The 26,647-nt window shown below is 47.0% G+C and overlaps 1 protein-coding gene across 1 annotated transcript; it reads left to right on the top strand.

The window, feature by feature from the left end:
* The first annotated feature begins 7,669 nt into the window (after positions 1-7,669).
* On the top strand, positions 7,670-23,472 carry LOC103650348 (exocyst complex component 5). The gene is made up of 10 exons (NM_001346826.1): positions 7,670-7,763; positions 7,833-7,961; positions 8,206-8,298; positions 8,386-8,532; positions 8,681-8,778; positions 8,849-8,933; positions 22,041-22,099; positions 22,837-22,935; positions 23,008-23,091; positions 23,184-23,472. The coding sequence occupies exons 1-10, from the start codon at positions 7,689-7,691 to the stop codon at positions 23,254-23,256; spliced, it is 942 nt and encodes a 313-aa protein (NP_001333755.1). The 5' UTR covers positions 7,670-7,688; the 3' UTR covers positions 23,257-23,472.
* The last annotated feature ends 3,175 nt before the right edge of the window (positions 23,473-26,647 follow it).

The following is a 26,647-nucleotide window of genomic DNA, read 5'->3' as shown; positions in this document are numbered from 1 at the left end:
ACATCCAAATTGAAGCTAGATTCAATAGCTGAAACACCCCTTCTCTTCCTCTTCTCATTGCCCTCAACTGGAAGTGGGATATCTCTAGGCAAGGTTCTGTTAGCAACAACACTGGCTGCAGCAACTTCAGCTTTCAATTGTTCAAGAACATGTACTGTCACCACTCGACAAAACTTCACCCCAAAACCAGGAATTTTCAACATATGTGCTTTAACTCTAGAATAGCTTCCATTCCAAACATGGTTACAAAGTGTACACCTAATCCTCACATTGCCCCCAAAACCCGTTCCAGTTCTTTCAAGTATCTCAGCATACCTCCACAACGGTTTTTTCTCATCCTCATCTGGAGGAACAATACGAACAGCAGCCAAGACTTATCTTGCGATGGCAGGGTTATTGGCTACTGGAAAACTTCCTTCGGCACCTTCGCTGCTGCTAGCATCAGTAGATGCACTCGTTGCCATGGGATATTGGGATCTAACAAGAACAGAGAATGGACAACCGCAGCGTCAGACAGGGCAGATTGGAGATGGCAGCAGAATAGCAGATCACGTACCTCAGTACCTCACGACGTCAGATGGGTTGGCTGACGGCGCGACCATAGAGCTGGCGGCGGCGGACGCTGCCATGGAAGCGCGGCTGGAGTGGCGGTGCGCAGGGAAGCGCGACTGCGCGGGTCTCCAAGCGGTGACGGGCTGGCGGCGCGCAGGTGTGGGCTGACGGCTGGCGGCGCGCAGGTGTGGGCTGACGGCTGGCGGCGCGCAGAGAAGTTGCACGTGTGCGCCGTGGGGAGAAGCGGTGCGCAGGGAAATTAGGGTTATAAGGTATCCCACAGGTGTCCAAGAGGTGTCCTAGAAGTATCCGTCTTTTTTTATTTATTTAAATTCACAGGAATTTCCGATACGCCTCGGATACGTATCCAGAAGTATCCGCGGAGTATCCGTATCTGATACGGTATCCGACACCGGTATGTGAATTTTGAGAAGTATCCGCACATCATAGTTTCCCATTGCTATCTCCTCCCCACCTCTCGACCTCAATTCCCTCCTTGATGCTGATCCTGTCGACGTCCCTCCTCTTCCCCAACCTCCGAACCTGGTGACCTCTTTTGCGCCATGCGCGGTCTCGTTGTCTACGACTGCGCCACACGTGGCCCTGTTGCCTTTGCCCGTGCCATACGCATGCCCACCTTTCTGACCACCTTCGACTTGCTTTGTTGATCCCGCCCACGTCTACCAGCGACGTGTGCGACCCAGTCCCTGCCCCCTCCTTCGATGAGTTGCATTTGCCTAGGCCCGCTCCCATGACAAGCCGTCGGTGCACCTTGCAGTCGCCATCCACAACAACCCTCGCTACGTCCACCCAATGGTCACCCGCTGATTGGTCGGTGTTCTCTAACCAGTTGACCGCCTGGTGCTCATGACCGTCGCTGCTCTGGCTCCCTTGCATGTTCCCTCCTCCCTTAGCACCGCACTCGTTGATCCCCACTAGCGACATGCTATGGAGGCGGAGTACGTGACCCTGCTGGCCAACCATAGCTGGGACTTGGTGCCATGTCCCCATGGCACCAACATGGTACTCTGGATCAGTACAAGGCCCGTTGGGTCATTCGGGGCTTCACTCAGCGTCCTAGTGTTGACTAAGACGAGACCTTAGGCCCCATTGTCAAGCCCACCACCGTTCGGATCGTCCTCTCTCTTACCCTCTGTTGGGACTAGGCGGTTCACCATCTGGACGTCAAGAATGCCTTGTGACACTGACCGAGACGGTGTACTGTAGCCAGCCCGTTGGCTTCGTCGATTCCCTCGTCCGGGTATGGTGTGTAAGCTTAACCGCTCTTTGTATGGTTTCAAGCAGACACCTTAGGCCTGGTACATTTGCTTGACCTCTTACTTGGTCTCCCTCGGTTTCGTCGAGGCCAAGTCGGACACGTCCCTATTCACCCTTCGGCATGGTGACAACGCCATCTACCTCCTCTACGTTGACGACATCGTGCTCATGACGTCCACTGCCATTCTCTTCTAGCGCACGATTGCCGCCCTGTAGCGTGAGTTCGCGATGAAGGATCTGTGCTCTCTTTACTACTTTCTCAGGGTCACCATGGCACGTAGCCCTTAGGGCATCTTTCCTCACCAGCGTAAGTATGTCATCGACGTTCTGGAGCAGGCTGGAATGTCCGACTGCAAGCCTTGCTCCACGCCTATTGACACTCGGGCGAAGGTCTCCGACAATGACGACGGCTTGGTTGGCGACGTGACGACCTACCAGAGCCTTGCCAGGGCTCTATAGTACCTCACCTTCACCCGGACAGACATCTTCTACGCGGTCTAGTAGGTGTGCCTTCACATGCACACCCTGCGGGAGCCCCACCTTACCACTGCCAAGCGGATTCTTCGCTACCTCTGCGGCACCCTCGACTACAACCTTCTTCGTCCATCTTTGACTTCTGAGCTGGTTGTCTACACCGACGTTGATTTGGTCGACTGCCTGACACGCGTCGATCCACCTCTGGCTACGCCGTGTTCTTGGGCGCCAACCTCATGTCCTGGTCCTCGAAGCTGCAACCCGTTGTCTCCCGCTCCAGTAATGAGACCGAGTATCGCACTGTGGCCAACGGCGTGGCCGAGGTGTCCTAGCTCCATCAGAAGCTCTAGGAGCTCCACATCCCTCTCGCGCGCGCCACACTTGTCTACTGCGACAACGTCAGTGTGGTCTACCTCTCCACTAATCCTATGCAGCATCAACACACGAAGCACGTGGCGATCGACCTCCACTTCATCCACGAGCATGTCACTGTCGGTGATATACGCGTTCTCCAAGTCCCAACCACTTCGCAGTTCGCCGGCATCTTCACCAAGGGACTCCCATCCAATGTTCTCGGAGTTTCGGTCCAGTCCAACATCTGTCCAGCATAGAGCTGCGACTGCCAGCGGGGGGTGTTAGCGTATTGTGTTTGTGTGTCTTACCCTTTAATGGGCCTTGGCCCATGCCCATGTATTGACTATATATTAACTTATCCCCTGCCCAATTAGGGTTAGGGTTTCAATTTCCAACACTATTTTTTTTCTCGAACACGCAGGAGAACTGCGCGTCATTATATTGAAAGAGAGAAAGGTCCGAAATGGACCAAAGTACAAAGCCCTAACAGGCAAAAATACAAAGAAAATAAAACAGTGTAGCCTCATACACTAGGAAAAGCCCTAGCCCCCCTAGCAAATGCAGCCAGAAGCCCAAGACTCTCGAGCTGCTTCGCACCAGCCAAACACCAGCACTCCACCTCATCCAAGAAAAGCCTCTGAATGGTGCTTAATGACGGGCTGACACCATCGAAAACCGCCCTATTGCGATGCAGCCATAAACACCAGGCCCCCAGGATAATGAGACTATGGAAACCTTTTCTGATATGTTTGGGGACCCTTCTATGCACCTTGCCCCACCAATCCACAAAAGAGCCCGCCTCCCTAGTAGGCGTAAGATGACCCATCCTCAAAGCTGAAAATATAATATGCCAAAATTGTCTAGCGAAACTGCAGGAGCACAAGAGGTGCAATATAGTTTCCTGCTCTTGATCACAAAGTGGACAGACCACCGGGTGAGGTAATCCTTTCCTCTGAAGTCTATCCGCAGTCCAACATTTATTCCTTATCGCCAGCCAAATAAAAAATTTGCATTTGGGGGGTGCCCACGACTTCCACACCCATTTCCATGGCTGGAAAATAATAGCTCCCATAAACAACGCCGAATAACAAGATTTGGAAGAGAAAACACCAGAGCTCGAGTGCACCCACACATGTCTGTCCTCCTCCAGATTAAGCACCACTCCATTTAAAGCATCCCACAGCTGCAAATACTGATGAAGACCAATCAAAGATAAAGGATTCGTGATATCGCGAACCCATTGCCCATTATGCAACGCCTGAGCAACAGTTCTCGAACTAAATGGCTTGCTGCTCACCATATTAACAACTTCAGGTGCAAAATCCTGTATCCTCTGCCCATTCAGCCATCTGTCTGACCAGAAAAAAGTATTGGTCCCATTCCCAACAACAGAGATCACCGAAGCATTAAAAAATTGTCTAACTTGCTGCTGCACAGGGATACACAAACCAAGCCACGGCCGAGTTGGATCAGTCTTCTCTAGCCAAAGCCACTTAGCCTGCAGTGCCCAACTCATCAATTGCAAATTAGGAACACCAAGACCCCCTAAACTTAGTGGCCTTGTCACACTCTCCCAGGGAACAGCACAACTTCCACCATTCACCTCCTTTCGCCCTTTCCAAAGAAACCCTCTGCGAATCTTGTCAATTGATTTAATAACCCATTTGGGAATTTTAATTGCAATAAGGAGATAAATTGGGATGGCTGATAAGACAAACCGCACCAATGTTGTCCTGCCGGCCAGGTTCAATAAACGAGCCTTCCAGTTAGGGAGTCTGTCTGCAATTTTATCTATCCACATCTTAAGATCATTTCGCTTCAGCTTCCTGTCTGAGATTGGCAGCCCCAAGTAAGAGCAAGGAAATGAGGCCAAACTGCACCTCAGCACATTCAGCCCTCTTGAACCACATGCTCCTCACATCTGATAGGAATAGCATAACTCTTATTCAAATTGGTAACCAATCCAGAGGCTGACCCAAAACAATTCAGAATTAATCTAACACATTTCAGATCTTCCTCAATAGGTTTAACAAACAGGACCACATCATCAGCGTAGATAGAAAGCCTATTACGGACTCCTGCCCTTTCCAAACTATGCAGCAATCCCTACATTCAGCAGCCCTAAATAGACTGCTAAGCACGTCCATGATCAGCACAAACAACATAGGAGAGAGAGGGTCTCCCTGACGAAGACCTCTCCGATGCTTTATATGGATTCCAGGAGACCCATTTAATAACACTTGCGTAGAAGCTGTAGCCAGCAGATTTGAAATCAAATTGCGCCAAATAGGACCGAAACCCAGGTGAGATAAAACTTCAAGAAGGAAAGCCCACGATACCGAGTCAAAGGCCTTGGAAATGTCAAGCTTCAGAAACAGGCTGTCAACCTTTCTCTTGTGAAGGGATTTAATCGATTGTTGGACCAACATAAAATTATCATGAATCGATCTACCTCTGATAAAAGCACTTTGATTAGCTTCAACCAATTCATGCAGACGAGGGCCCAAACGATTAGCGAGTAATTTTGTGACCAATTTAGCAACACTATGAATTAGGCTAATTGGCCTGAAATCACCAGCCGATGAAGCATCCATCTTTTTAGGAATCAAAATAATGTAGGAGGAATTCAGTTGCCCCAATCTCTGAAACTTGCCCTGGTGTATGATAGACAGAGCCGCCAGCAGATCCACCTTAATGATACTCCAACAAGATTTATAGAACCTCCCTGTAAACCCATCAGGCCCAGGAGCCTTATCAGACGGAAGGCACGCAATTGTGTCCAACACTTCTTTCTCTGAGAAGGGGCACTCAAGATCACTGAGATCCACGGCCTCTCTGTGACAACTCGATAAATTAATAGTGCTTTGCCTCAGAAAATCAGCACCCAAAAGACCGGAAAAAAATCCATCAAGCACCTCCTGCATATCCTCATGGTTAGAGACCACTCTACCTTCATCTTCTAGATATGAAATGAAATTTCTTTTCTTCCTGAAACGAGCCTGCATATGAAAGAATTTAGTATTTGCATCCCCCTCTTTTAGGTACTTAATCCTGGACCTCAATCTTGCAATTGTTCTTTCCATAGAAGCATAAACAAAACAATGTTGCTTCAGCTTTCCAATCAGCCAAAACTCATCTTCTGACAAAACTCTAAAGTCCTGTGCTGATTCCAACCTATGCATCACCTCTCTAGCAAGACCCAACTGGTTACTCACATTTCCCACCTCTCTATGCCCCCAGGACTGCAGCTGTTTAGCAAGCCTTCTGAGCTTTAGGGACAGCCTTTCCAAAGGGCAGGTTGCCAACATTGGCTGATTCCATGAATCAGCCACCACCTCATTGAAACCAGGGAGCTTGGGCCAGAAACCTTCAAAATGAAATCTGCGCTTCCCTCTACAATCCTCTCGAAATTTGAGAGTTAAAGGGCAATGATCAGAGCAAACAGAGGCGTTGCTATACAGCAGACAATCAGGGAAAAAATCCTCCCAACTAGAAGTGCAAAAAACATGATCGAGCTTCACAAGGGTGGGATCCTGTCTCTGGTTCGACCAAGTAAATTTTCTGCCAATCAAAGGAATTTCTTTCAGCTCCATGGAGTTAATTAGACTCCTGAAATTACCCATCAAAGTCCTATTGATGTTGGAATTATTCTTATCCTCGGGCTTGAAAATCAAATTAAAATCACCACATAACAGCCATGGTCCAATACAAACATCTCTGATTTCTCTTAATTCTTGCAGGAAAGAAAGTTTGAAACTGTCCTGATGAGGCCCATACACTCCAGTAAACCACCAAGCAGCACCAGACTCATCCTGGAATTGAACTGATATCGAATAATCTTTTATAATAGACGCAACCGAGGAGAAAGTACCATCACGCCAAGCAATCAGCACTCCCCCCCTAGAACCCTGAGCTGGTTTAAAAACAAAGTTACTGAAACCAGTCCCAAAGATGGAGAGTATATCATAATCTGAAACGATACTTAATTTGGTTTCCTGCAAACAAATGATTGAAGGCCTAAGGTCAACCACCACAGATTTAACCGAATCCCTCTTTGCTCGGTCATTAAGGCCTCTCACATTCCAACACAAAAAACAGCGATCTATCATTGACATAAAGAAATCCACCAAAAGAGATAAACCAGCAACAGGCCCTAACACTGCCCCACAAGAGGCACCTGCCATCCAAAAAATTTCCAACACTATGATTCCTTGACATTCTGTAAGGCAACTGAGAATATAATGATTGACATTATGATTACCTTTTTTTCTTTTAGGTCTTACTGAATCCATATATGTTGCCCACAAAGATGAGTACACAGAATTTGAGCAGGCATCACTCAGGCAGCTATTTCAGTCAAAGGTTATAAACTTACTTATTGTAGAAAGCAATCATTTCGAGTACTGTTTCTGTAAAAATCATTTCCTTACGATTGAGCTGCTGTGCAGATGGCTGAACTGAGAGCTGAGGCTAAGCAACAATCTGAGTCTACTGGCTCAATCGGACGTGCAAAAGGAGCATCTTTGACCACATCACCACAGCAACAGATATCTGTTACTGTAGTAACGGAATTTGTTCGCTGGAATGAGGAAGCCATAACCAGATGCACACTACTGTTTTCTCAGGTTGAACTGAATCACTGTCTCTCCTGATTCATTACTTTTGCTCATGTGTAGTGAGTTCTTATTCTTAATGATTCCATTTAGAGTTTCTATGCTGATTTTGACTCTATTACCTAGCATAAAGGTTGTGACCTACTGACCTTGAATATCTTGGATTGGATGGTGAATAGATGCTGGCAGCATAAATAAACCTGTCATTTAAAGTTCAGAAGGTCCTTTACTACTATTTTTTCTCAAGCCACTATACTGTTTTCCCCATTTGGTTTCTGTACTTGCTTCTTTATCTTTCCTTAACACAATGATGGGCATCTCTCTGCTGGTTCAAGAAGAAAACAACAGCATAACTTTTTATGCATAAAATTGTAAATGAGTCCTTGTATCTTGTCCACTGCTTTTCTGACTTACTAAATGGATGTAAAATCTTTGCAGCCTACTACTGTTGCAGCTAACGTGAGATCCATATTTGCATGCTTGCTTGATCAAGTAAGTAAGGAACCACATGATGGATAATATAGAAATTAATGCCTTGCAGATGACGAAGTTTTGTTGTAGGTGAGCCAATACTTAACTGAAGGGCTTGACCGTGCTAGAGAGAGTTTAAATGAGGCCGCAGCTTTGCGGGATAGATATGTCATCGGGACAAGTGTTAGTAGGAGAGTGGCAGCTGCTGCTGCTTCTGCAGTAAGTTTTCTGTCCTTTCTGTTCATATTTGGCAGCCAGGTACTCCATTCCGAACTGTAAGTCGTTTGACATTTCTAGATACATAGTTTTGTCTATGTATCTAGACATAAAGTATATCTAGGTGCATAACAGAAGCTATATACCTAGAAAAGCAAGAACGACTTACAATTTAGATGGAAGGAGTACATCTATATAAGGAGTTATCATTTTATGTGAAATTTATTTGAATTTCAAATATTTGCAGCAAGAGGTGGCAGCTTCAGCTGGTGAGAGCAGCTTTAGATCCTTTATGATTGCTGTGCAGCGTTGTACCAGTAGCGTAGCTATTCTTCAGCAGGTAATCTTCGCTGATCCATCAAGTTGCAACCTTGGCTTGCATATGAAGTCAATAAAGCATGCTTGAATTTCTCTGTTTCCTCTGTAGTACTTCTCAAATACCATATCTCGGCTCTTGCTACCTGTTGATGGTGCTCATCCGTCTGCTTGTGAAGATATGGGGTCAGCAGTATCAGTAGTTGAGGCTGCTGCTCACAAAGGACTGCTACAATGTATTGATACTGTTATGTCTGAGGTGTGTACCTCTTTTCTTCTTTCATTTCCTTATATTGTCTGACTCCATATTAGCTGTTTATGCCTTGTTTACTCAATTTGTTAAACCACACAAGTCATTTTTCATGTCATTAGCCATTCTGATGGTGATGCATAAATGATACTTGTAGGTTGAAAGATTGTTGTCTTCGGAACAGAAGGCTACAGATTATCGAACACCAGATGATGGAGCTGCACCAGATCATCGGCCAACTAATGCTTGTATAAGGTAGTTTTCTTTCTATCTTTAAAATTTGCCATGTCCCAATATAACTAACTTCTGTTTCTCGGTTGTTCAGAATTGTAGCCTATCTCTCTCGTGTTCTTGAGGTTGCATTCAGTGCCCTTGAAGGCCTCAACAAACAGTCCTTTTTGACTGAGCTGGTATGTTTCCAATAGCGGACCTTGATTTTCAGATCCTTTTTTGGGTGAATTACAGCCATGGAAGCAACATGGTTATTGAAAATCTATATCTTACAAGACACATTGGAAATGGACCATTTTTGGCACTGTAGGACATGGGTAATGCAAAATATCTCAGTCCTTCGCATGACTGCAAAGCAGTGCTTCTGGCATTAGATATTCCTTCTGTACCGCATTGCAAGTAGGAAATGGTTAATTCTGATTACAGGATAGCCTTTTCTACACACTCCATTAGTCACAAAAAACATAAAAGTAAATTGCGCTGCAGGTTCTAAGTTTGCATGAACGATTAAAGTAGGCCTTTGAACTTAAAAACCATATATTTAGGTCCCCAATCTTTTGTAAGTTGTCCAACTGTATCTGTTAGCATGAAGTTATTGATGCAGCAAAGACATGGCAACAACCCTCCTTTAGTGGGCAAGTGATTTGGTGCTTTCTCTCGACATTGATGCTAATGCTCACTTTTCCATCCTGGTTATGCATTCTTGTGAGCAGTTCCCTGCACCTTTCTTCCATCAGCTGAGGAAGAATTTGGTGGAATGTTTGGAACCATGCTCTTGGTGTTGCTGGTAAGGACACAAACACTGTTGGTGGTGGGAGATGTGTCCGCTTTGGTGTGTTAGCTCCATCTGGTCGCACTGGACTGGAGGCGCCTAGGCCTGAGCCGCATGTGGTTGTAAGAGCTAGTCAGCAGACGAAGTCGTGGCCACATGTGGTTGTGCGGACTGCAGGGTTGCTGGGGCCACACATGTTTGTGTGGGATGTGGGGCGGGGTCCCACGTCACCTTTGTCGAAGGCGCTACAAATGATACTGAACCTGTAGGGAGCAAAGAACGAGATGGGCCTATGCGCAGTTGCACGATATTTAGCAAAATCATCTAGAGAGGAGAGATCCATCAGAACCTGAGAGGTACACTGAGTCGCAAAACGAGAGTAATGTTAATCAAAGATGACATATTGAGAGATGATGCCCTTGTTGGAAGTGGGATCAAAGACACAAGTACCCTTCCATCGAAGGCGTTGCAGATGGCGTCGAGCCTGTAGGGAGCAAAGAGTGAGCCGGGCCTATGGGCAACAACACAACATTAGCAAAATCATCCAGAAAGGAGAGACCCGCCAGAGCCTGAGAGGCAGACTGAGTTGCAAAGGGAAAGCAATGTTCGTCAACGATGTCATATCGAGAGATGATGACCCTGTTAGAAGTGGGATCAAGACATCAGTACTCTGTGATTGTTAGAATAGCCAAGGAAGTTGCACAACGTGGAACATGAGCTAACTTGTGAGCAGCAATGGCAAAGAGGTTAAGATAGCAGGCACAACCAAAGACATGAAGATGATTGAACACAGGCATGGATCCAAAGAGGCTTGGTGCGGCATGGAATCGTCAAGTCTCTTAGCGGGTAGGATGTTGCGGAGGCAGATAGCGTGGTGCAAGGCCTGGACCCAGTAGGAAAGTGGAACGGAAGCCTAAAAGAGCAAAGAGACATCATTCATAGAGTGAATCATGCGTTCAACCTTGTTTTGAGCGGAGGTGTAGGGACATGACATCTGGAGGTGGACACCATGGCTAAGGAAGAACACACGGGCGCTGGAGTTGTCGAACTTGTGACCATTGTCGCACTTAACTGCCTTAATGGTGGCGCCAAAATGGGTGGAGACATAAGCAAAAAAGTTAAGTAAAGGTGTCAGCCTTGAGTTGTGGAAACATACAAACATAATGTGAGCAGCCATCAAGAATGACCAAGTAATATTTGTATTCAGAAACGCTAGCAATAGGGGAGGTCCACAACTCACAATGAACTAGATCAAAATTCTGTGTTGCCCATTACAAAGATACGTGAATAGGAAGAAGAGTATGGCGGCCAAGTTGAAACACAAGGCTGAATTGGTGTTCTCATTACAATGCGGAATTAAGGAAGCATGCATAAGATTGGAGAGGGTTTTAGGGCTAGGATGTCCGAGATGGTGGTGCCATAGGGACGTGGTCACAGAGGCACGAAGAGCACCAGCAGCAGGAAGGCGCAACGGGTAAAGGGGCCCAGAGCTATTGCACCTGATGACTCCATTGAGAGCACCTAGAGGAGGGTGGGGTGAATAGGTGATCCTGTAATTTTTGCTCAAAACAACACAAACTTGGGTTAGAGGAAATAAAAGCCAAGTTTGGGAGTAGGAAGAAGAGAGATGAGAACTCCTCACTTGATTGCTCACTTTAAGATGGGTATTAAACTAGGAGCAATATTTAAGTGAATATGAGTACTCAAGAAGACAATAATCGCAATAAAGTAAAGAGACAAGAGACACAATGATTTTTGCCATGGTTCGGCGATGGCCTACTCCACGTTGTGGTGACCTCCTTTGGTCAAGGGTTGCACTCAACCCCTCTCAAGTGATCCAAAGATCAAACTTGAGTGCCACATATGTCTTCCTTATAACTCAATCCCGTTTGTGAGGAATCTCTACACGTTGGAGTCTCTCACGCCTTTAACAAGTGATCTCAATCAAAAACGGAGTAAGGGAGGGAGTAGAGTACACATTCAAGAGCACAACCGCAGCAACAACATGCACACAAGCCAAAGAGAGTGCAAGAACAAGAACGACGGTGTTGCAGCTCAGAAACGCGCTCAAATATCTCAAACACTTCAAACAGCGTGATTTCAGATCGGCTGATCGTTTGGCCTGGGTGATTTTTAGGGCGACGATCAGGGCGATTAGTCGCCCTGATCGACCCTAGTCATCCACCTAGTGTCCTAGTCGCCAGGAGCCCAGGACAATATTTTTTTTTATCGAACGCGCAGGAGAACTGCGCATCTTATATATTAAGAAAAAGGAGATAGAGGTCTAAAATAGACCCAGTACAAACTGCCAAAAAAATAGATCAAGACAGAAAAAAAAGAAGAAATAAAAAACCCCCAGCCACACCAGCACCTAAGGCCATAATCTCCTAAGATCTCTTGCCCCTGCCAAGCCCCACCGAACAGCATCCTCATGAATATGCTGCATGATGATGCTGATGTTGGGGGATGCACCATCAAACACACATTCATTTCTATGCTTCCAAAGCCACCAAGCCACCAGAATCACTAAGGAATTAAATCCTCTTTTCTGGTTTTTTGGCACCTGGCACTCAGCTTCTCTCCACCAGTCTTGGAAGGTCGTTGTTGCCAATCCTGGAGTCAGGCGATGCAGCCCTACCTTATGCAAAGTCTGCCACCAAGTGTCTCTGGCAAACACACAAGCCACTAAAATATGCTGAACTGTTTCCTCCTGCTGGTCACAAAGGGGGCACCTTACAGGATGCGCAAGACCACGTCTGCTTAATCTATCCGCTGTCCAGCAACGATTTAGAGAAGCCAACCAAATGAAGAATTTACACCTTGGGGGGGCCCAACTTTTCCAAATTCTAGTAGCCGGCTCAAAAGAGACTGAACCAGCCAAAAAAAGGTCATATGCCGATTTAGTGGAATAATCTCCAGATGCAGACGGGGACCATCTATGCACATCAGGAATCCCCGGATGTAACTGAAAACCTTGCACTAGGTCCCAAATTACTAAGAAGTCGATGATAATCTGGGCTGACAGGCTGCCAGATATGTCATTAACCCATCTATTGTTTACCAAGGCTTCCTGCACAGATCTGCTTTTCTTGATTCTCACTGTAATATGGCTGACCAAAGTGGGGGCAAGGGCAGATATTGATTGCCCATGAATCCAGCGATCAGTCCAGAACAGGGTTCGAGAGCCATCACCTACAGTAGTGTGGACCGAGGCAGAGAAAAGAGCTTCGACATTGGAATGAACCTTGAACAAGAAATCTGCCCAGGGCCTTTCTGGTTGAGTTTTTTTGAGCCAAAGCCATCTTAGATTTAAAGCCCATCCAAGAACTTCAAGGTTATGGATACCCAGGCCACCCATGCTAAGTGGTCTGCAAACTCTTGCCCAACCAACAGAGCAGTGACCACCTCTGATATCTTTTCTGCCTTTCCACAGGAAACCCCTCCGAATTTTGTCAATAGCCTTGATCACCCATTTTGGGCATTGAAGCACTATAAGGTGATGGATAGGAATGGCTGTGAGCACTGATTTAACCAAGGTCAGCCGGCCTGCTGTGTGAATGAGGGCAGATTTCCATCCGGTTAGTTTATCAGCTATCTTGTCAATGAGTTCTAGAAAAATATTTTTGGGGAGTTTCTTGACTGAAAGGGGTAAACCCAGGTATTTGAATGGAAAAGCCACCTCAGTACAAGGAAAAAACTCCTGCGCGGCCACCATGTCTTGTTCCTCACAATGAATGGGTGTCATACTGCATTTGCTCACATTTGTAACAAGTCCTGAAGCATCTCCAAAGATTCTCAGAATTTCTTTGACCACACTGAGTTCTTCTCTACTTGGCTGCAAGAACATCACCACATCCTCGGCATATAGAGAGATACGTTGCCCATTTCCTCTTCTTAGCACCGGTTGTAAAAGACTCAATTCTTGGGCTCTTAAAACAAGAGAATTCAGCACATCCATAACAATAATAAATAACATTGGGGATAGAGGATCCCCCTGCCTTAGCCCCCTATGGTGGTGAATGATTTCCCCTGGCTCTCCATTAACCAGCACCCTAGTTGAGGAAGAAAGGAGCATCTTGGAAATGATATTACACCATACAGAACCAAAACCAAGGTGCGTTAACACCTCAAGAAGGAAAGGCCATGAAATCGAATCAAAGGCTTTACCAATATCCAATTTCAGAAGAATTCTAGGAACCCGCTGCTTCTGAACAGCCTTGGCCGTCTGCTGGACCAAAATGAAATTGTCATGGATGCATCTTCCTTTTATAAAAGCGCTTTGATTTGCTGACACTATCTCAGGAAGTCTGGAGGCCAATCTGTTAGCCAGAGTCTTTGTAACAATTTTTGCAAAGCTGTGAATTAAACTGATGGGCCTGAAATCTTTGACTTCCAATGCTTCAGCTTTCTTGGGCAGTAGAGTCACATAAGCTGAGTTAAGGAGATGAAGTTTGGATACATCACCTTGTAGCACCCTATTTAACGCCTCCATAACATCCTCTTTGATGATTGGCCAAGATATTTTATAAAATTTTCCGGTGTATCCATCCGGCCCTGGAGCTTTGTCAGCAGGGAGAGTTTTAATTGCTGCCCAGACCTCCTCCATAGAGAAATTTTGATCAAGAGCAGAAAGGTCCAGGGCAGGACGATGAAATTCTTCCAGATTTAAAGTTGACTCCCTGGGGGCTGCTGTCCCAAGTAACTTGTTATAGAAATCCCAGATTACCTCTTTCTTTTCCTGCTGCTCAGAAATTACTCTGTTATCGACCATCAGTTTTCCAATGAAGTTTTTCTTTTTCCTGTGCCTGGCGTGGTGATGAAAATAGGCAGTGTTGGCATCTCCTTCTTTCAGCCAGTGCAGTCCACTTCTTACTCGGGCAACAGTTCTTTCCAAGGAGGCTAAAGCCAAAGAGTGGTGCTTAAGGGAGCGACGTAGCCATTCCTCAGAGGGAGACAAATTCCTTTCGTCGCGAGCGATTTCCAGCCTGTGAAGGATCTCATTTGCCAACAGAATCTGCTGCTTAATGTTGCCCACTTTTTTCTGACTCCAGGCTTGAAGGTGCCTTGCAAGCCTTTTTAGCTTGGCATGGAACCGCTGCAAGGGGCAGCAGACTTCCAGAGGTTGTGACCAAGAGTTTTCCACCTCTTCCAAGAACCCCTCTAATCTGATCCAGAAACTTTCAAAATGAAATCTTCTTTTTCCTTGGACGAGATCATGTAGCCCCAATAGCAATGGACAATGATCAGAAATCTGGGATGCAGAGCTCTGCAAGAGACAATTTGGAAACATGTCCTCCCAATCTGCTGTACAGAAAATCCGATCCAGGCGAGCCAAAGTAGGTGAAGCCCGTTCATTGGACCAGGTGAACTTCCTACCTGAAAGGGGCAGTTCCTTTAGAAGCAAGTCATTAAGCAGCCGCCTAAACCTTCCCATCATAGCTCTATCAAGATTGTCGTTGCTCTTGTCCTCAGCTCTATATATTAGGTTGAAGTCCCCACCAATCATCCACGAACCGAGGCACTGAGATCGAATCAGGCGCAGCTCATTAAGAAATTGAATTTTATGCTCATCGAGTTGGGGACCATAAACACCCGTAAACCACCAAGCCACACCATCCTGCTGCTGGAATTGAACAGAGACTGAAAAATTGTCTATTCTAGTTTGGAGCATCTTGCAGACCGAAATCCTCCAAGCCAAAATAATTCCCCCCCGCGTACCAGCCGCCGGAAGAACAACATACTCTACAAAATCAGAGCCTAACAGAGAGAGAATCATATGCCGAGAAATGGATGCTTTCTTTGTTTCTTGCAAACAGACAATATCAGGCTTAGTGTTATCAATCACAACACGCACTGAGTCTCTTCTTGCCTTATTGTTCAGACCCCTTACATTCCAAAACAAAACCTTTGAAGGATCCATAGGAAAAACCAAATAAAACCACTAGGTGCTGCTAGAACAGCAACCTTACTCAAGGTCTTCTGGGCCTTGCCCGGCGATACACAACACATTAACAGGTTCAAAAACATCTGGGACTGTCCATCCAAAGAGGGCTGACAGTGCTTTGATATGAGCTTCAGAGAGTGAGTTTTTGAACAAGTTGCCATAAGCTTCAAGGGCTTTAGGACTTAACAACTCTCCATCGCAAGGCACATCCAGGCTTCTTATCAGGTCAGCTTGAATCTGTCTTCGTGCAGCATTTGTTTTGTCATCTCGCTTTGCCAGGCGACTGCTTCTGCGTGGGATGAAGTCAGATGGAAGTTGCTTGGATCGTCTTCTGTGGGGGAGTGGTGGAGGGAGCAGACCATCCACCTTCCTGGTTACTTTGTCAACAAAGGCTTGGACTGCATTTCCAATACCATTCTGTTCTAGAGGAGAAGAGACTTGATTTGGCTGAAGGGCTTGAATGAGTGGGGAATCCTGAGAATCATACTTTTGCCACCTGTTATCAGCTGTCCTCCTAGTATAAACTTTTAGGGACGTACTGCCCTGGCCAGTTAAATTTTTATTCTGGGCTGCAACTAAGCTGAGGGCCCAAGCAGGCTCTGGAGGGGGCGAAATTTGGACGCTCAGTTCCAGCGACCCAGCAAAGGTATGCTGGGGCGAAACCAACGCACCAGATTCCAGCGGCCCATCCAAAACAGAACTGCCCAGCAGATTATTACGCAGGAGTGAGTGGGGCGAAACCGGCCCAGGAACCATCAGCAGCCCAGACAGCTGGGGCGAGGTTTGCCTGGCCCATTCCAGCGGCCCAACCACTTCAACTGCCAGGAGTGCCTCATTACTGTTGGGCGGCTGTACGCGTGTCCCAGACATGAGGCCCGAGGCAACCTCGGGACGGAAACAATTTTTTTCTTCGGCTTCACCCCCATGGCTCTTTACCCCAACAGCCGCCGGCCGGAACACGTCCCCCGAGAGAGCCGACAACTCAAGAACAGGAAGGGGCGCTGAAAAGACTTCATCGTCCAAAGTAGGAACCTGGACCGTCGCTGCCTCTCCAGATCTTGTTGCCCTTGGGACCTGAACCGTCGCTGTCTCAACAGATCTTGGCGCCTCGGGTGCAACGCTTGTATTGTGATTAGCAGAGCCCCTACCACAGTCATTCACAGGAGCATGAGGGCCCAGACGTTGGTGGATGGGTCCCCTCTGAAGGTCTTCTCGCCGGCGTCGAGGGGATGGAGCCTCAGGACGGCGACGATCGCCATCTTCATGCCTGTTGTCGTTGCCAGGAGGAGGAGGTGGAGTCCCATCTGACAGTGGCTTCTCGACTGGGGTGACAGTCACTTCAATACTGTAGGATAAACACCGTTTCACATGATCCGCTGGCGTTGGCTCAGCAATGACCAGATTCATGGCACGTTGAAGCTTCTCTAACTCGCAACACCAAGCCCGAAGCCTGAAGGCTGAAAAATCACTTTTCAGGGAAGTATCCGGGTGCACATCTATGATCCAACAGGAATTACCAAGTAGCTGTTCAGCTGTGGACCGCCCCCAAGCGTGCAACGGAATCCCTTGTATCTCGATGTCGACCAGCGACGGCAATGCAGCTGCCGTTGCATGAGCCAGCCTTGTCCAGCGCTTGAACTGAATATGAAACTGAGGCCCTCTGAGAACTCTTCCTCCATTGAGCACCTTTGTTGCAGCATCCTCATCCGAGAGAATCAGGATGAAATCCTCCGGGAAGGTCTGATGAATGGACATGGAATCTGCCTCGATCTCAAAACTTCGTGCCACTTCTTCAATGACTTCAGAGCCTAACACCTCTGGCCTTGTACCAATGATCGTGACAAACAAAGCGCGGCGAAGCGCCGCCTCTTCTCGTGCCATGTCGGAGGAAAAATCCAATACACAAGAAGGCCTGGCAACCATGTTGTGAGTGGCCGTTGCCGGATGAGCGTCGTCTTCTCCAGCTGATCCTGAGGGATGCTTCACTTGCGGGTCTGCCCGACCCCCTTTTCCGCGACGCCTTTTTCTCTTATGGGGTATGTCACTGCCAACCGCCATGGCCAGAGGAGGGGGTACCTCTGAAGACACTGGAGGGGAGAGACGACGCCAGACCGGAAGCTTCGTTGGAATCAACTGAGTTGGATTCGCCTGAGTTGGAGTCAAGGCCCGGCCACCGTCTTCCATGATAATACGCTGCCAAACCGAGGTGCGAGGCGCCCGCGAACCCAGTCTCTCCTTGAGCGGCTTCTTCTCTTTCTTGAAGTGTGTAGGACACTGTGCCACGCGATGGCCAAGATGTAGGCACCCAAAACAGCGAGGGGGTCTACGGCACGCCGCCACGAAGTGAGAGGTCGACAGGCACTTATAGCACTTGCCTCGGAGATCCACAGGGGACCTACGACGAGGCTCACGCTCAACCTGCCGAGACCGCCTGCGTTCCACGAGCTGCCACCCTTCTTCGTCCCTGCTGTATTGAGTAGCAGGACAGCGCCCGGCTTCTGGAGCAGAGGACTGACGTAAAGCCTCTAGCTTTAAGCCGTGAACCTCCGGGAATTTCTGCACCGACGGGGGACAGGCTGCCTTGATGGGTCCCTTGATAACCGCCTCAAGAAAGGTTGTCGGAGCCTGGGTAGGTGATGAGGAGCAGCGAGTGCCAAGGCCTCCCTGACAGGACCCCCCCGACGACGAGGCAGGGGAGGTGTCAATCCACCGCCGAAGCTTCGGACGTCCCGCCTGAGGAAGGTAGAGTGACGCCCCACCTGAGGGAGCTGCTGCTGGAGTGGACACCGGCTCCGGAGTGGACACCGGCGGAGGGCTGTTGGAGACGCCGTGAGGGCGGGAGATGGGGTGGGGCGGGGAGGGGTGGGGAGGCTCCATTGATTCAGGGGGCGGTAAGGCTTTTAGCCCAGGACAATATAACACTATATATATACGCACATATAACAGTATAAGTGTATAACACTGTATATTGATATATAACATTGTATATAACAGTATATAATTAATTATTTATATAATATAGAACTATAGAGTATAAATATAGAATATACTTAGAATTAGAGATGCAACAACAGGTCAACAGCAGCAATTCGTCCATCACCATGGATCTCTTCAGTGTTCAGTCTGAAACTCTGAACTAAAGTACTATACTGAACACAAAATGACATGAGACTGAGTTAGGTACCTTCAGAAGAGGTGCTCATCTCCGGCCCCTAGGTAGCTGCCGGTGAGACAAGTCATAGGCGTGTCCAAGTCTCCAAGGATAGCAGACTAAGCAGAGAATGGAAGGGGGAGAGAGCTGACTAAGCAGACAAAAGAGAGAAGAGAATATAAATACAAGTGCCTGTGAAACAGAAGAGGCGCCTGGCAAGCAGAAGAGGTTAATTAATATTGGTTCCAGGCGCCTATTGGACTACCCTGACCGAATCTATGTTGATTGGCTGATCGCCCATTAAGGCGATTAATCGCACCATATCGACGATTAGTCAGACAATAATGACGATCATCTCCTCTGATCGAATCGACTCCTGTAATCGAGTGCTTAGAACTGATGAGACTGACTAATCGCGATTAGTCGGACGATCTGAGATCACTATCACATAGTCTCAGAGTTGTAATGTGCTATATGAATGCTTGGTGTACTGGTAGAGGCGTCTAGGGGCCTCTTTTATAGCCCCAAGGGGCCAAAGAGCCGTTGCTCCTTCATTTGGAAGGCACAGATTGCCTTCTGTCTGGTGGCGCACCAGACATGTCCGGTGCCCCTTCTCGCCCGTTGCCTGCTGACGTGGCCGACGACGTTGATCACGGTGTCGATCGTTGACGGAGGCGAAGAGACGTTGGCCGCATGGCGCACCGGACATGTTCGGTGCACACCGGACTGTCCGATGATTTTTAACTAGCGGGCCCGGCGTTTTCCCGAGAGCGGCCAGTTGGCCAGCTGACCAGGCTGGGCACAGGACATGTTCGGTGCACACAGGACTATTCAGTGAGGCCCAGTTTGGCCCTTTTGAGCCAAACTTCGTCACTTCTTTTTGGCTCGACTTGAGAAGTTCCCTAGCACTTAGATGAACATAGTAAGCAACAAAAACAAATGACTAAGTGCTAGAATCATACCTTTGCCACTTTACTTCAATAGGATTTGCAATATGTCCAAACACAAGTCCGAAAAAGTGATTTTCTCTACAAAATGTATTAGAGCCCAAACACAAGTACTAGAAGCATTGTAAAAGACCTATGCAACATATTTAAAAGTGCAAACCTCACTTATACCATTTTACACATAGTTGCACATTTGGGTCCAGGTTTGAGCTCTTTTGGACTTGATGTTTTCAATTTGCTTTCTTCTACACCTGTGCTTATGCTGGTTAGTTTAAAGTGGTGTGTTGGGCAGTTAATCACCAAAACACTTAGAAATTGTCCAAGAGCTCATTTCCCTTTCCGTCTTTCACCCATTCCGAGACTGAAGATCCTTTACAGAACAAACAGAAGGGTAAAATTCCACAAAGCAATTGTTGTCAGATGTGAACCGACGAATGAAAATAAGATTCTTAATAAGTTTGGGAGAGACAACAACATTATTGAGATGAAGGTGACCTGTGAGGGTGGTTGTGCTAGTGTAGGTAACAAGAAGCATACTGTTATTGACAACAATTGAAGAGGGAACGGGGTACCGTGGAGGGCTGGTATGTGAGAGTACAAGCATCGGAAGTCATGTGCGAGGTGGGCTTCGAATTGAAGTACCAGTTGTTGTGGCTGATGACAGTTGTTGCAACATCATGGTGTTGAAGGATTGGGTGAGGTTCGATTGGTTCCATCCTAGGGCGGCCTAAGGATTGAACCCCAGAGGTGGAAACGGTGCCCACGTTCTATGCACCAGCTAGGATGGCTTGCAGAGGAATCGACTGTTGGAACTGCTCCTAGGCAGGAGCTTGCTGTGGTGGACTGGTGGGGATGGACGCAAGATGAGGACGTGGTCCATACATCCCACTGGTGGAGGTAGGAGGGCTAGGGTGTGTCGGCCATAGGGGCTACACTCCGTTCAGTAGTGGGCACAGTGGTGGGTTGCCATCTCATTTGCCGCCACGCTTGCCCCACTGATTAGTGGGAGCGCCCTTGGAACCGGCTAGTCCCGAGGATACTAGATGCACTTGCTCCTGATGTTGTACAAGAGGAGCACATGGTGTGGCTAGCAGCCCAGTGGAGGGTGTGATTGATCGATCCGACTGGTTTAGTTCCTGTAACAACAGATCGTTCTGGGTTTCTAGGAACGTGGGGAAGGGACGACCGCGCAATAGGTGAAGGCTGATGGAGGCGAACTTGTCATTGAGACCGTGAATTAGGGTGAGGAGACGAAGGTATGGTCAGGAACGTGTTTGTCGTAGTCCTTGAGGGCGTCTGCCATGCCCTTGAGATACAAGCAGTAGTTAGTGACGGAGAAGTCCCCCTAGGCGAAGGTCCAAAACTCAGGGTCGAAGTGGAGGGCGCGTATCTCCACGTTCCCTAGGAACTGTGACTCCATGGCTAGCCACACCGAGTAGGCTGTGGAGCAGGATCGTGGCACCATGTGAGACAGCTTGTGCCAACACTTGACCTTGCAGTCCATGCGTGCCTGGTTCAGGAAGTCTAGGTTGGGGTTATCTTGTAGATCATGGTCCTCAAGAGCGAACTTCCCCTAGGCGAGGAGGAATAACTCGTGCCACCTGGCGTACTGATTGGAGAGCTTGAGGACGATCGGCACGGGAGTGTGGATGTTCTGGATGCTGACGGATTGCGTGGAGGTTGACGAGGACCATAGCTTCATGGAGGAGCGTGTCATGGAGGGAGTACAGAGGCATTGAGGCGAGACAGGACATGCATGCAGCCTCATCCCTCATGCTCGGCTGCAGCTGCGCGTTCAGCAGCGGCAGAGCCCTCACGCTCGGCGGCAGCTGCACATTCTGCAGTGGCAGCATCCTCGCGCTTGGCAGCGGCGGCGGCGGCGGCGGCGACGCGCTCGCTCTCAAAGAGAGTAGTGGAGTGGGGAGTAGGGTTGGGCAGCATGATGGCGCCTGCAGCAGGAGATGGCACAATTTCGGTGACGCGCCTAGGCAACAGATGAAGGGCCAGGAGAAACCCATGTGATGATACCATGTAAGGTTAGGCACAAGGAACAGTATAATGATTATAATAGATATGGTGTTATACATATATAGACAAAGATGGCAGATGGTTTATAGAAACATAATCAACCAATCAATGTAGACCCTTGCTTAATAGTATCTATCCTAGCCATATGGCACTAAGCCCAAATAGAAGCGTGCCGCGTGCAGGCCTAGCAAGGGGCTGCTGCACCCTTCTCTCTAACATTGTCGACTTGGTTGGACTACCTCTGCAAGTTCAGGACCTAAGATTCAATTTACTAAAGGAATATATTAAAAGCGAACACATGCAAATTTTTCAGTGAATTGCTACTTACATGCATGCAGCTACAGATATTCATATTAGTAATGGGGACTGATGTTTCTGATGTCCTATGCAATATTTCATTGCCATGCCAAATATGCACTTTAAATAACTGAGCCGTGCTTTTAGGGAAATCGCTTGCATAAGGGGCTGCTTAATCATTGGCAGAAGTTCACATTTAGTCCCAGGTACTCTTCTGCCATTTCAGAACAAATAACTCTGTCCTTTTTTGGCTTCTGGTTCATGGCTGTCTTCAATTCACGTTTTTCTGGTGGATTAATTTGTTACTCTTGATAATTTGCATCCATAAGTTATTGGCTCAATTTGATAATATTAGATTCATAATGTCTTTCTTAAACGATAAATCGAGCATAGGAGTTGAGTGATTGGATTATAACATTGGATAGTTTTTCTTCATTCTCTTTTGTGATCTATTGAAATGTTGCAACTTAATTTAATAAGATAATGTTTCGTCAATCACTCAATGTTCTGCTTTATTGAGCTGTCCAATTGTGATTACTCTCAATGCACTGCTTTATTGAGCTGTTCAGTAGTGATTGCTTTAACCCCTCATGTTTTTTTGCCATTTAACCTGATGATAAATTGGATATTCAATATCACTATTCTCAAAATTGAGCTCAGAAGAATTCAGAACTGGATCATTACATAACTGTGCTGTCCAACCCAAAGAAGAATGTTTTGAAGTTTTTTTTTGCACCTTTACTATCTGGTTGCTTTTAGGTTGTTCGAAATATTTCCTGGAAATCGGTAGTTGCAGGTTACTATTTTTGTTCATTGATGATCACCCTGCATTTACTATGTGGAAATCGAAATATTTGCCAATGTTTTGATCCACTCCATGAACCATTATTTATCTTGGCAGAGCCTTGCTTCATACATAGTGCCTTACTTTTTATTATTGTAGTGGTGGCCTACGGTTGAAACGTGACATAACTGAATATGGGGATTTCGTTCGTAGCTTCAATGCCCCCTCCATAGATGAGAAGTTCGAACTGTTGGGAATGTAAGTGTTCTATGTGTAGTTTCGTCATGATGCTTCTGTCAACTCTGCTGATACTGTATCTTGTATTTGCAGTGTGGCGAACGTCTTCATTGTTGCTCCAGAAAGTTTAGCATCCCTGTTTGAAGGAACCCCCAGCATCCGAAAGGATGCCTTGAGGTTGTCTGCAAAGAAGAACAAATGAGTTTTTCCGCATTCAAGCATGACTTTGTTTACCTTTGACCTGAATTTGGATCTGAATTGCATTTCAGGTTCATTCAGCTCCGGGATGATTATAAGACAGCGAAAATCGCTTCGATGCTCAACTATATCATGTCCGAGTAATGAGTGAAGTGGAACCGTTAGACCGTTACACTTTGCTGCTCTCGTGGACTATTGATGCCGTTTGTATAAATGACCTTCGAAATTATGTTTATTCTTGGTTCCAATTTATTTGTTTTCCTATCCTTTTTCTTTTTGGGCTTTGCTCAATTTGAGCTGTACATGTGGTTCAGGTCCTTTAGACCTCTACTTGTATAAATGATGAGAAATTTCTGTGGCTGTTTACGTGCGAAAATTTACGCAAACGCTGTCTGATCTTTTGAAATGGAAAATCTGGAGAAACGGGAATACACTAATAAATTTATCAGGAATATTTCGCTTGAGCAGCGAAACCAAGAGAAAAATGCAAAGGACGTCGTGATGGGACTCGATGAAAGTGCTGGAAAATAGATCATTTCCGTGTATTGCTACGATAGATTTTTTTACATTATACATGTGTATTAAATGTAAAATATAAAATATATGTATTTTATTGGTTAGGTGGACGTGAATGTATAGCTAATAATTAAAAAAAATCTTATTTTTATATATAGTAGGCATAGATAAGGAAGGTCTTTAAAATGTTCATGAAAACACGATCGGAACAGTCAGTGTCGTGCCGAGGAATTCTATCCTATAAATGACCTTTTTTTAATAATAAGGATTCTTCTCGGAGGCGAGTTCTAGGACTCTGTACGGAGAAAAAGACGCTCTGCGCCATTACAGACCGTCTAGGCCTTTAGCACGGACCATCTAGTGTGATGCAGAGGAGTCGCTCCTGCAGTGAGGTCGTGAACCATTCGTGCTTCCGTAGAGAGCACCGTCAGGAGGTTAGCAAGGTTGTGGACCGTTCGTACTCCCGCAGAGAGCACTGCCAGGAGATTCACCTCTAGTGTTTGGCCCCCAAATCGGAGTTAACACACTTTTCGGTGACTCCGCTGGGAACGAGAGTGTCTAGATTTACTAAAAATCGGCCTCCAAAATGGTCGATTCTAAAGATCACACTGAAGTTTTCCCAAGCACCATCATGAAGTCGACTCTAGACGGTCTGTCAATTGAAGATCAACAGTGATTTGAAGATTGCACAAAGCAACGACAAGCCCAAGAGCGCGAGTAGGTGAAAGAAAAATATCCGGCGCACTTCAAGGTAGACCAGCACCAGAGGATTGTCCAGCAAGGAGAAATCGAGATGACATCTCTGCTACCTTCGTCGCAAAACCCTAAAATGAGTAAATCTAACGACATCCAGTCCCTTAAACAATACGTAGATTTACAAGGGAATCAATTACAACAACACATAGGGGGAATAGAGGAAATGTAACGCCCCGTCCACTCCCGAACTAGCGGTACTTACTCCTGGCAGTCCTCTAGGATCATAGACCATTTGAAAGGGAAATAGGGTTTAACCTTTTCCTATAAATAATTTTGGTGGTTCAATGTCTAACACAAATATTGGACTAACTAGTTTGCTCTAGAATATATGATATACAGGTGCATAAAGGTTCAACACAAACTAATAAAAGATTCAAGAAAGGGTTCAAATTCAAAAGGAGCAAGAAACCTAGTGTGCCCTGGTCTGACGTACCGGACTGTTCGATGCACCAGGACTGTACAACATCCAACTCTCAACTCTCGGGTTTCTCAAGGCGCGCTCCGCTAAAATTCACCGGACTGTCTGGTGTGCCACCGGACTGTCCGGTGCACCAGCGGAGCAACGACTATTCAGCGCAACGGTCGACTGCAACGGACGCCTGCAACGCTACAGTGCGCGAACAGTGCGCACAGAAGTCAGAGCAGTCGCCAGAGGCGCACCGGACAGTGAACAATATCTGTCCGGTGCGGCACCGGACTGTCCGGTGCCACTAGAATACAAAGCCTCCAACGGTCGACATCGCCCAAACCCTAACGGTTGGGTGACGTGGCTGGCACACCGGACAGTGTTCGGTGGCGCACCGGACTGTCCGGTGCGCCCATCGACAGCAGCCACCCCCAACGGCTATGTGGTGGTTGAGGGCTATAGATACCCCCAACCACCACCACTCCAAGCATCCAAGTTTCCAGCACTTCACATTCAATACAAGAGCTAGTGCATTCACTCCTAGACACAATTCAATAGAATCAAAGTCTCTCCAAGCCCCAATCTCATTCCAACCACTTAGTGACTTGAGAGAGTGTTTTATTTGTGTTCTTTGTGCTCTTGTGCTTGGATCACTTTCTTCCTTCCTCATTCTTGTTTCAAAGTGACTTGTAATCAAAGCAAGAGACACCAAGTGTGTGGTGGTCCTTGTGGGGTCTAAGTGACCCGTTTGATTAAGGAGAAAGCTCACTCGGTCTAAGTGACCGTTTAAGAGAGGGAAAGGGTTAAAAGAGACCCAGTCTTTGTGACCCCCCAACCACCACCACTCCAAGCATCCAAGTTTCCAGCACTTCACATTCAATACAAGAGCTAGTGCATTCACTTGTAGACACAATTCAATAGAATCAAAGCCTCTCCAAGCCCCAATCTCATTACAACCACTTAGTGACTTGAGAGAGTGTTTTATTTGTGTTCTTTGTGCTCTTGTGCTTGGATTGCTTTCTTCCTTCCTCATTCTTGTTTCGAAGTGACTTGTAATCAAAGCAAGAGACACCAAGTATGTGGTGGTCCTTGTGGGGTCTAAGTGACCCGTTTGATTAAGGAGAAAGCTTACTCGGTCTAAGTGACCGTTTGGGAGAGGGAAAGGATTTAAAGAGACCTGGTCTTTGTGACCACCTCAATGGGGACTAGGTTCTATAGAACCGAACCTCGGTAAAACAAAACATTGTGTTCATCCGCTTTATTTGTTGGTTGATTTGTTTTCCCCTCTCTCCTGGACTTGATATTTGTTCTAATGCTAACCCCAGCTTGTAGTGTGTGCTTAAGTTTACAATTTTCAGATTCCACCTATCCACCCCCTCTAGGCGACTTTCACCATCCCCATAGATCAACACGAGTCTTTTGTGCACACTTTGTCCTCACTCGTGCACATCCATGAAAATTCACCAGTCGGTCACCCATCCCAAGATTGCTCTAGTCCAAGCACGCTTAACCCCTAGGTTATTTCGAGACAGGCTTCCGAAAAAGATGCACCTTATTGGTATCAGTACTCTATTAATTCTATTAACCCTTAGGCCAGGATATTACCATCCACAGGCATCAGGATATCACAATCCACCCCCTTAGAAGGCCGACGTCCTCGTCGGTCAACCCCAAGCCAAAAACCTTCCCTCTTGACCACGTCTATGTGTCTAGTGTCGTCATGCCATGCCATGCCATGTGATCACTCTGGGCCCACATGCGCCATATGCCCGAACCCCTAGCCTACACACGCTTGTGAAACCACGAGGGTCGACTCTGATACCATTTGTAACACCCTGTTCACTCTCGGACTGGCGG

Source organism: Zea mays, chromosome 3 (assembly GCF_902167145.1).
Source record: "Zea mays cultivar B73 chromosome 3, Zm-B73-REFERENCE-NAM-5.0, whole genome shotgun sequence".
Classification (NCBI taxonomy): domain Eukaryota; kingdom Viridiplantae; phylum Streptophyta; class Magnoliopsida; order Poales; family Poaceae; genus Zea; species Zea mays.
The sequence above is the reverse complement of the archived record's forward strand: the minus strand, read 5'-3'. Positions and strand labels throughout refer to the sequence as shown.

Bases quoted from the DNA above. Each gene is read 5' to 3' on its own strand.
- LOC103650348 (NM_001346826.1), top strand. From the start codon at position 7,689: ATGGATGTAAAATCTTTGCAGCCTACTACTGTTGCAGCTAACGTGAGA. The intron at 8,299-8,385 runs GTAATCTTCGCT...TTTCCTCTGTAG, and splicing joins GCGTAGCTATTCTTCAGCAG to TACTTCTCAAATACCATATC. The intron at 23,092-23,183 runs GTTGTCTGCAAA...ATTGCATTTCAG, and splicing joins ATCCGAAAGGATGCCTTGAG to GTTCATTCAGCTCCGGGATG.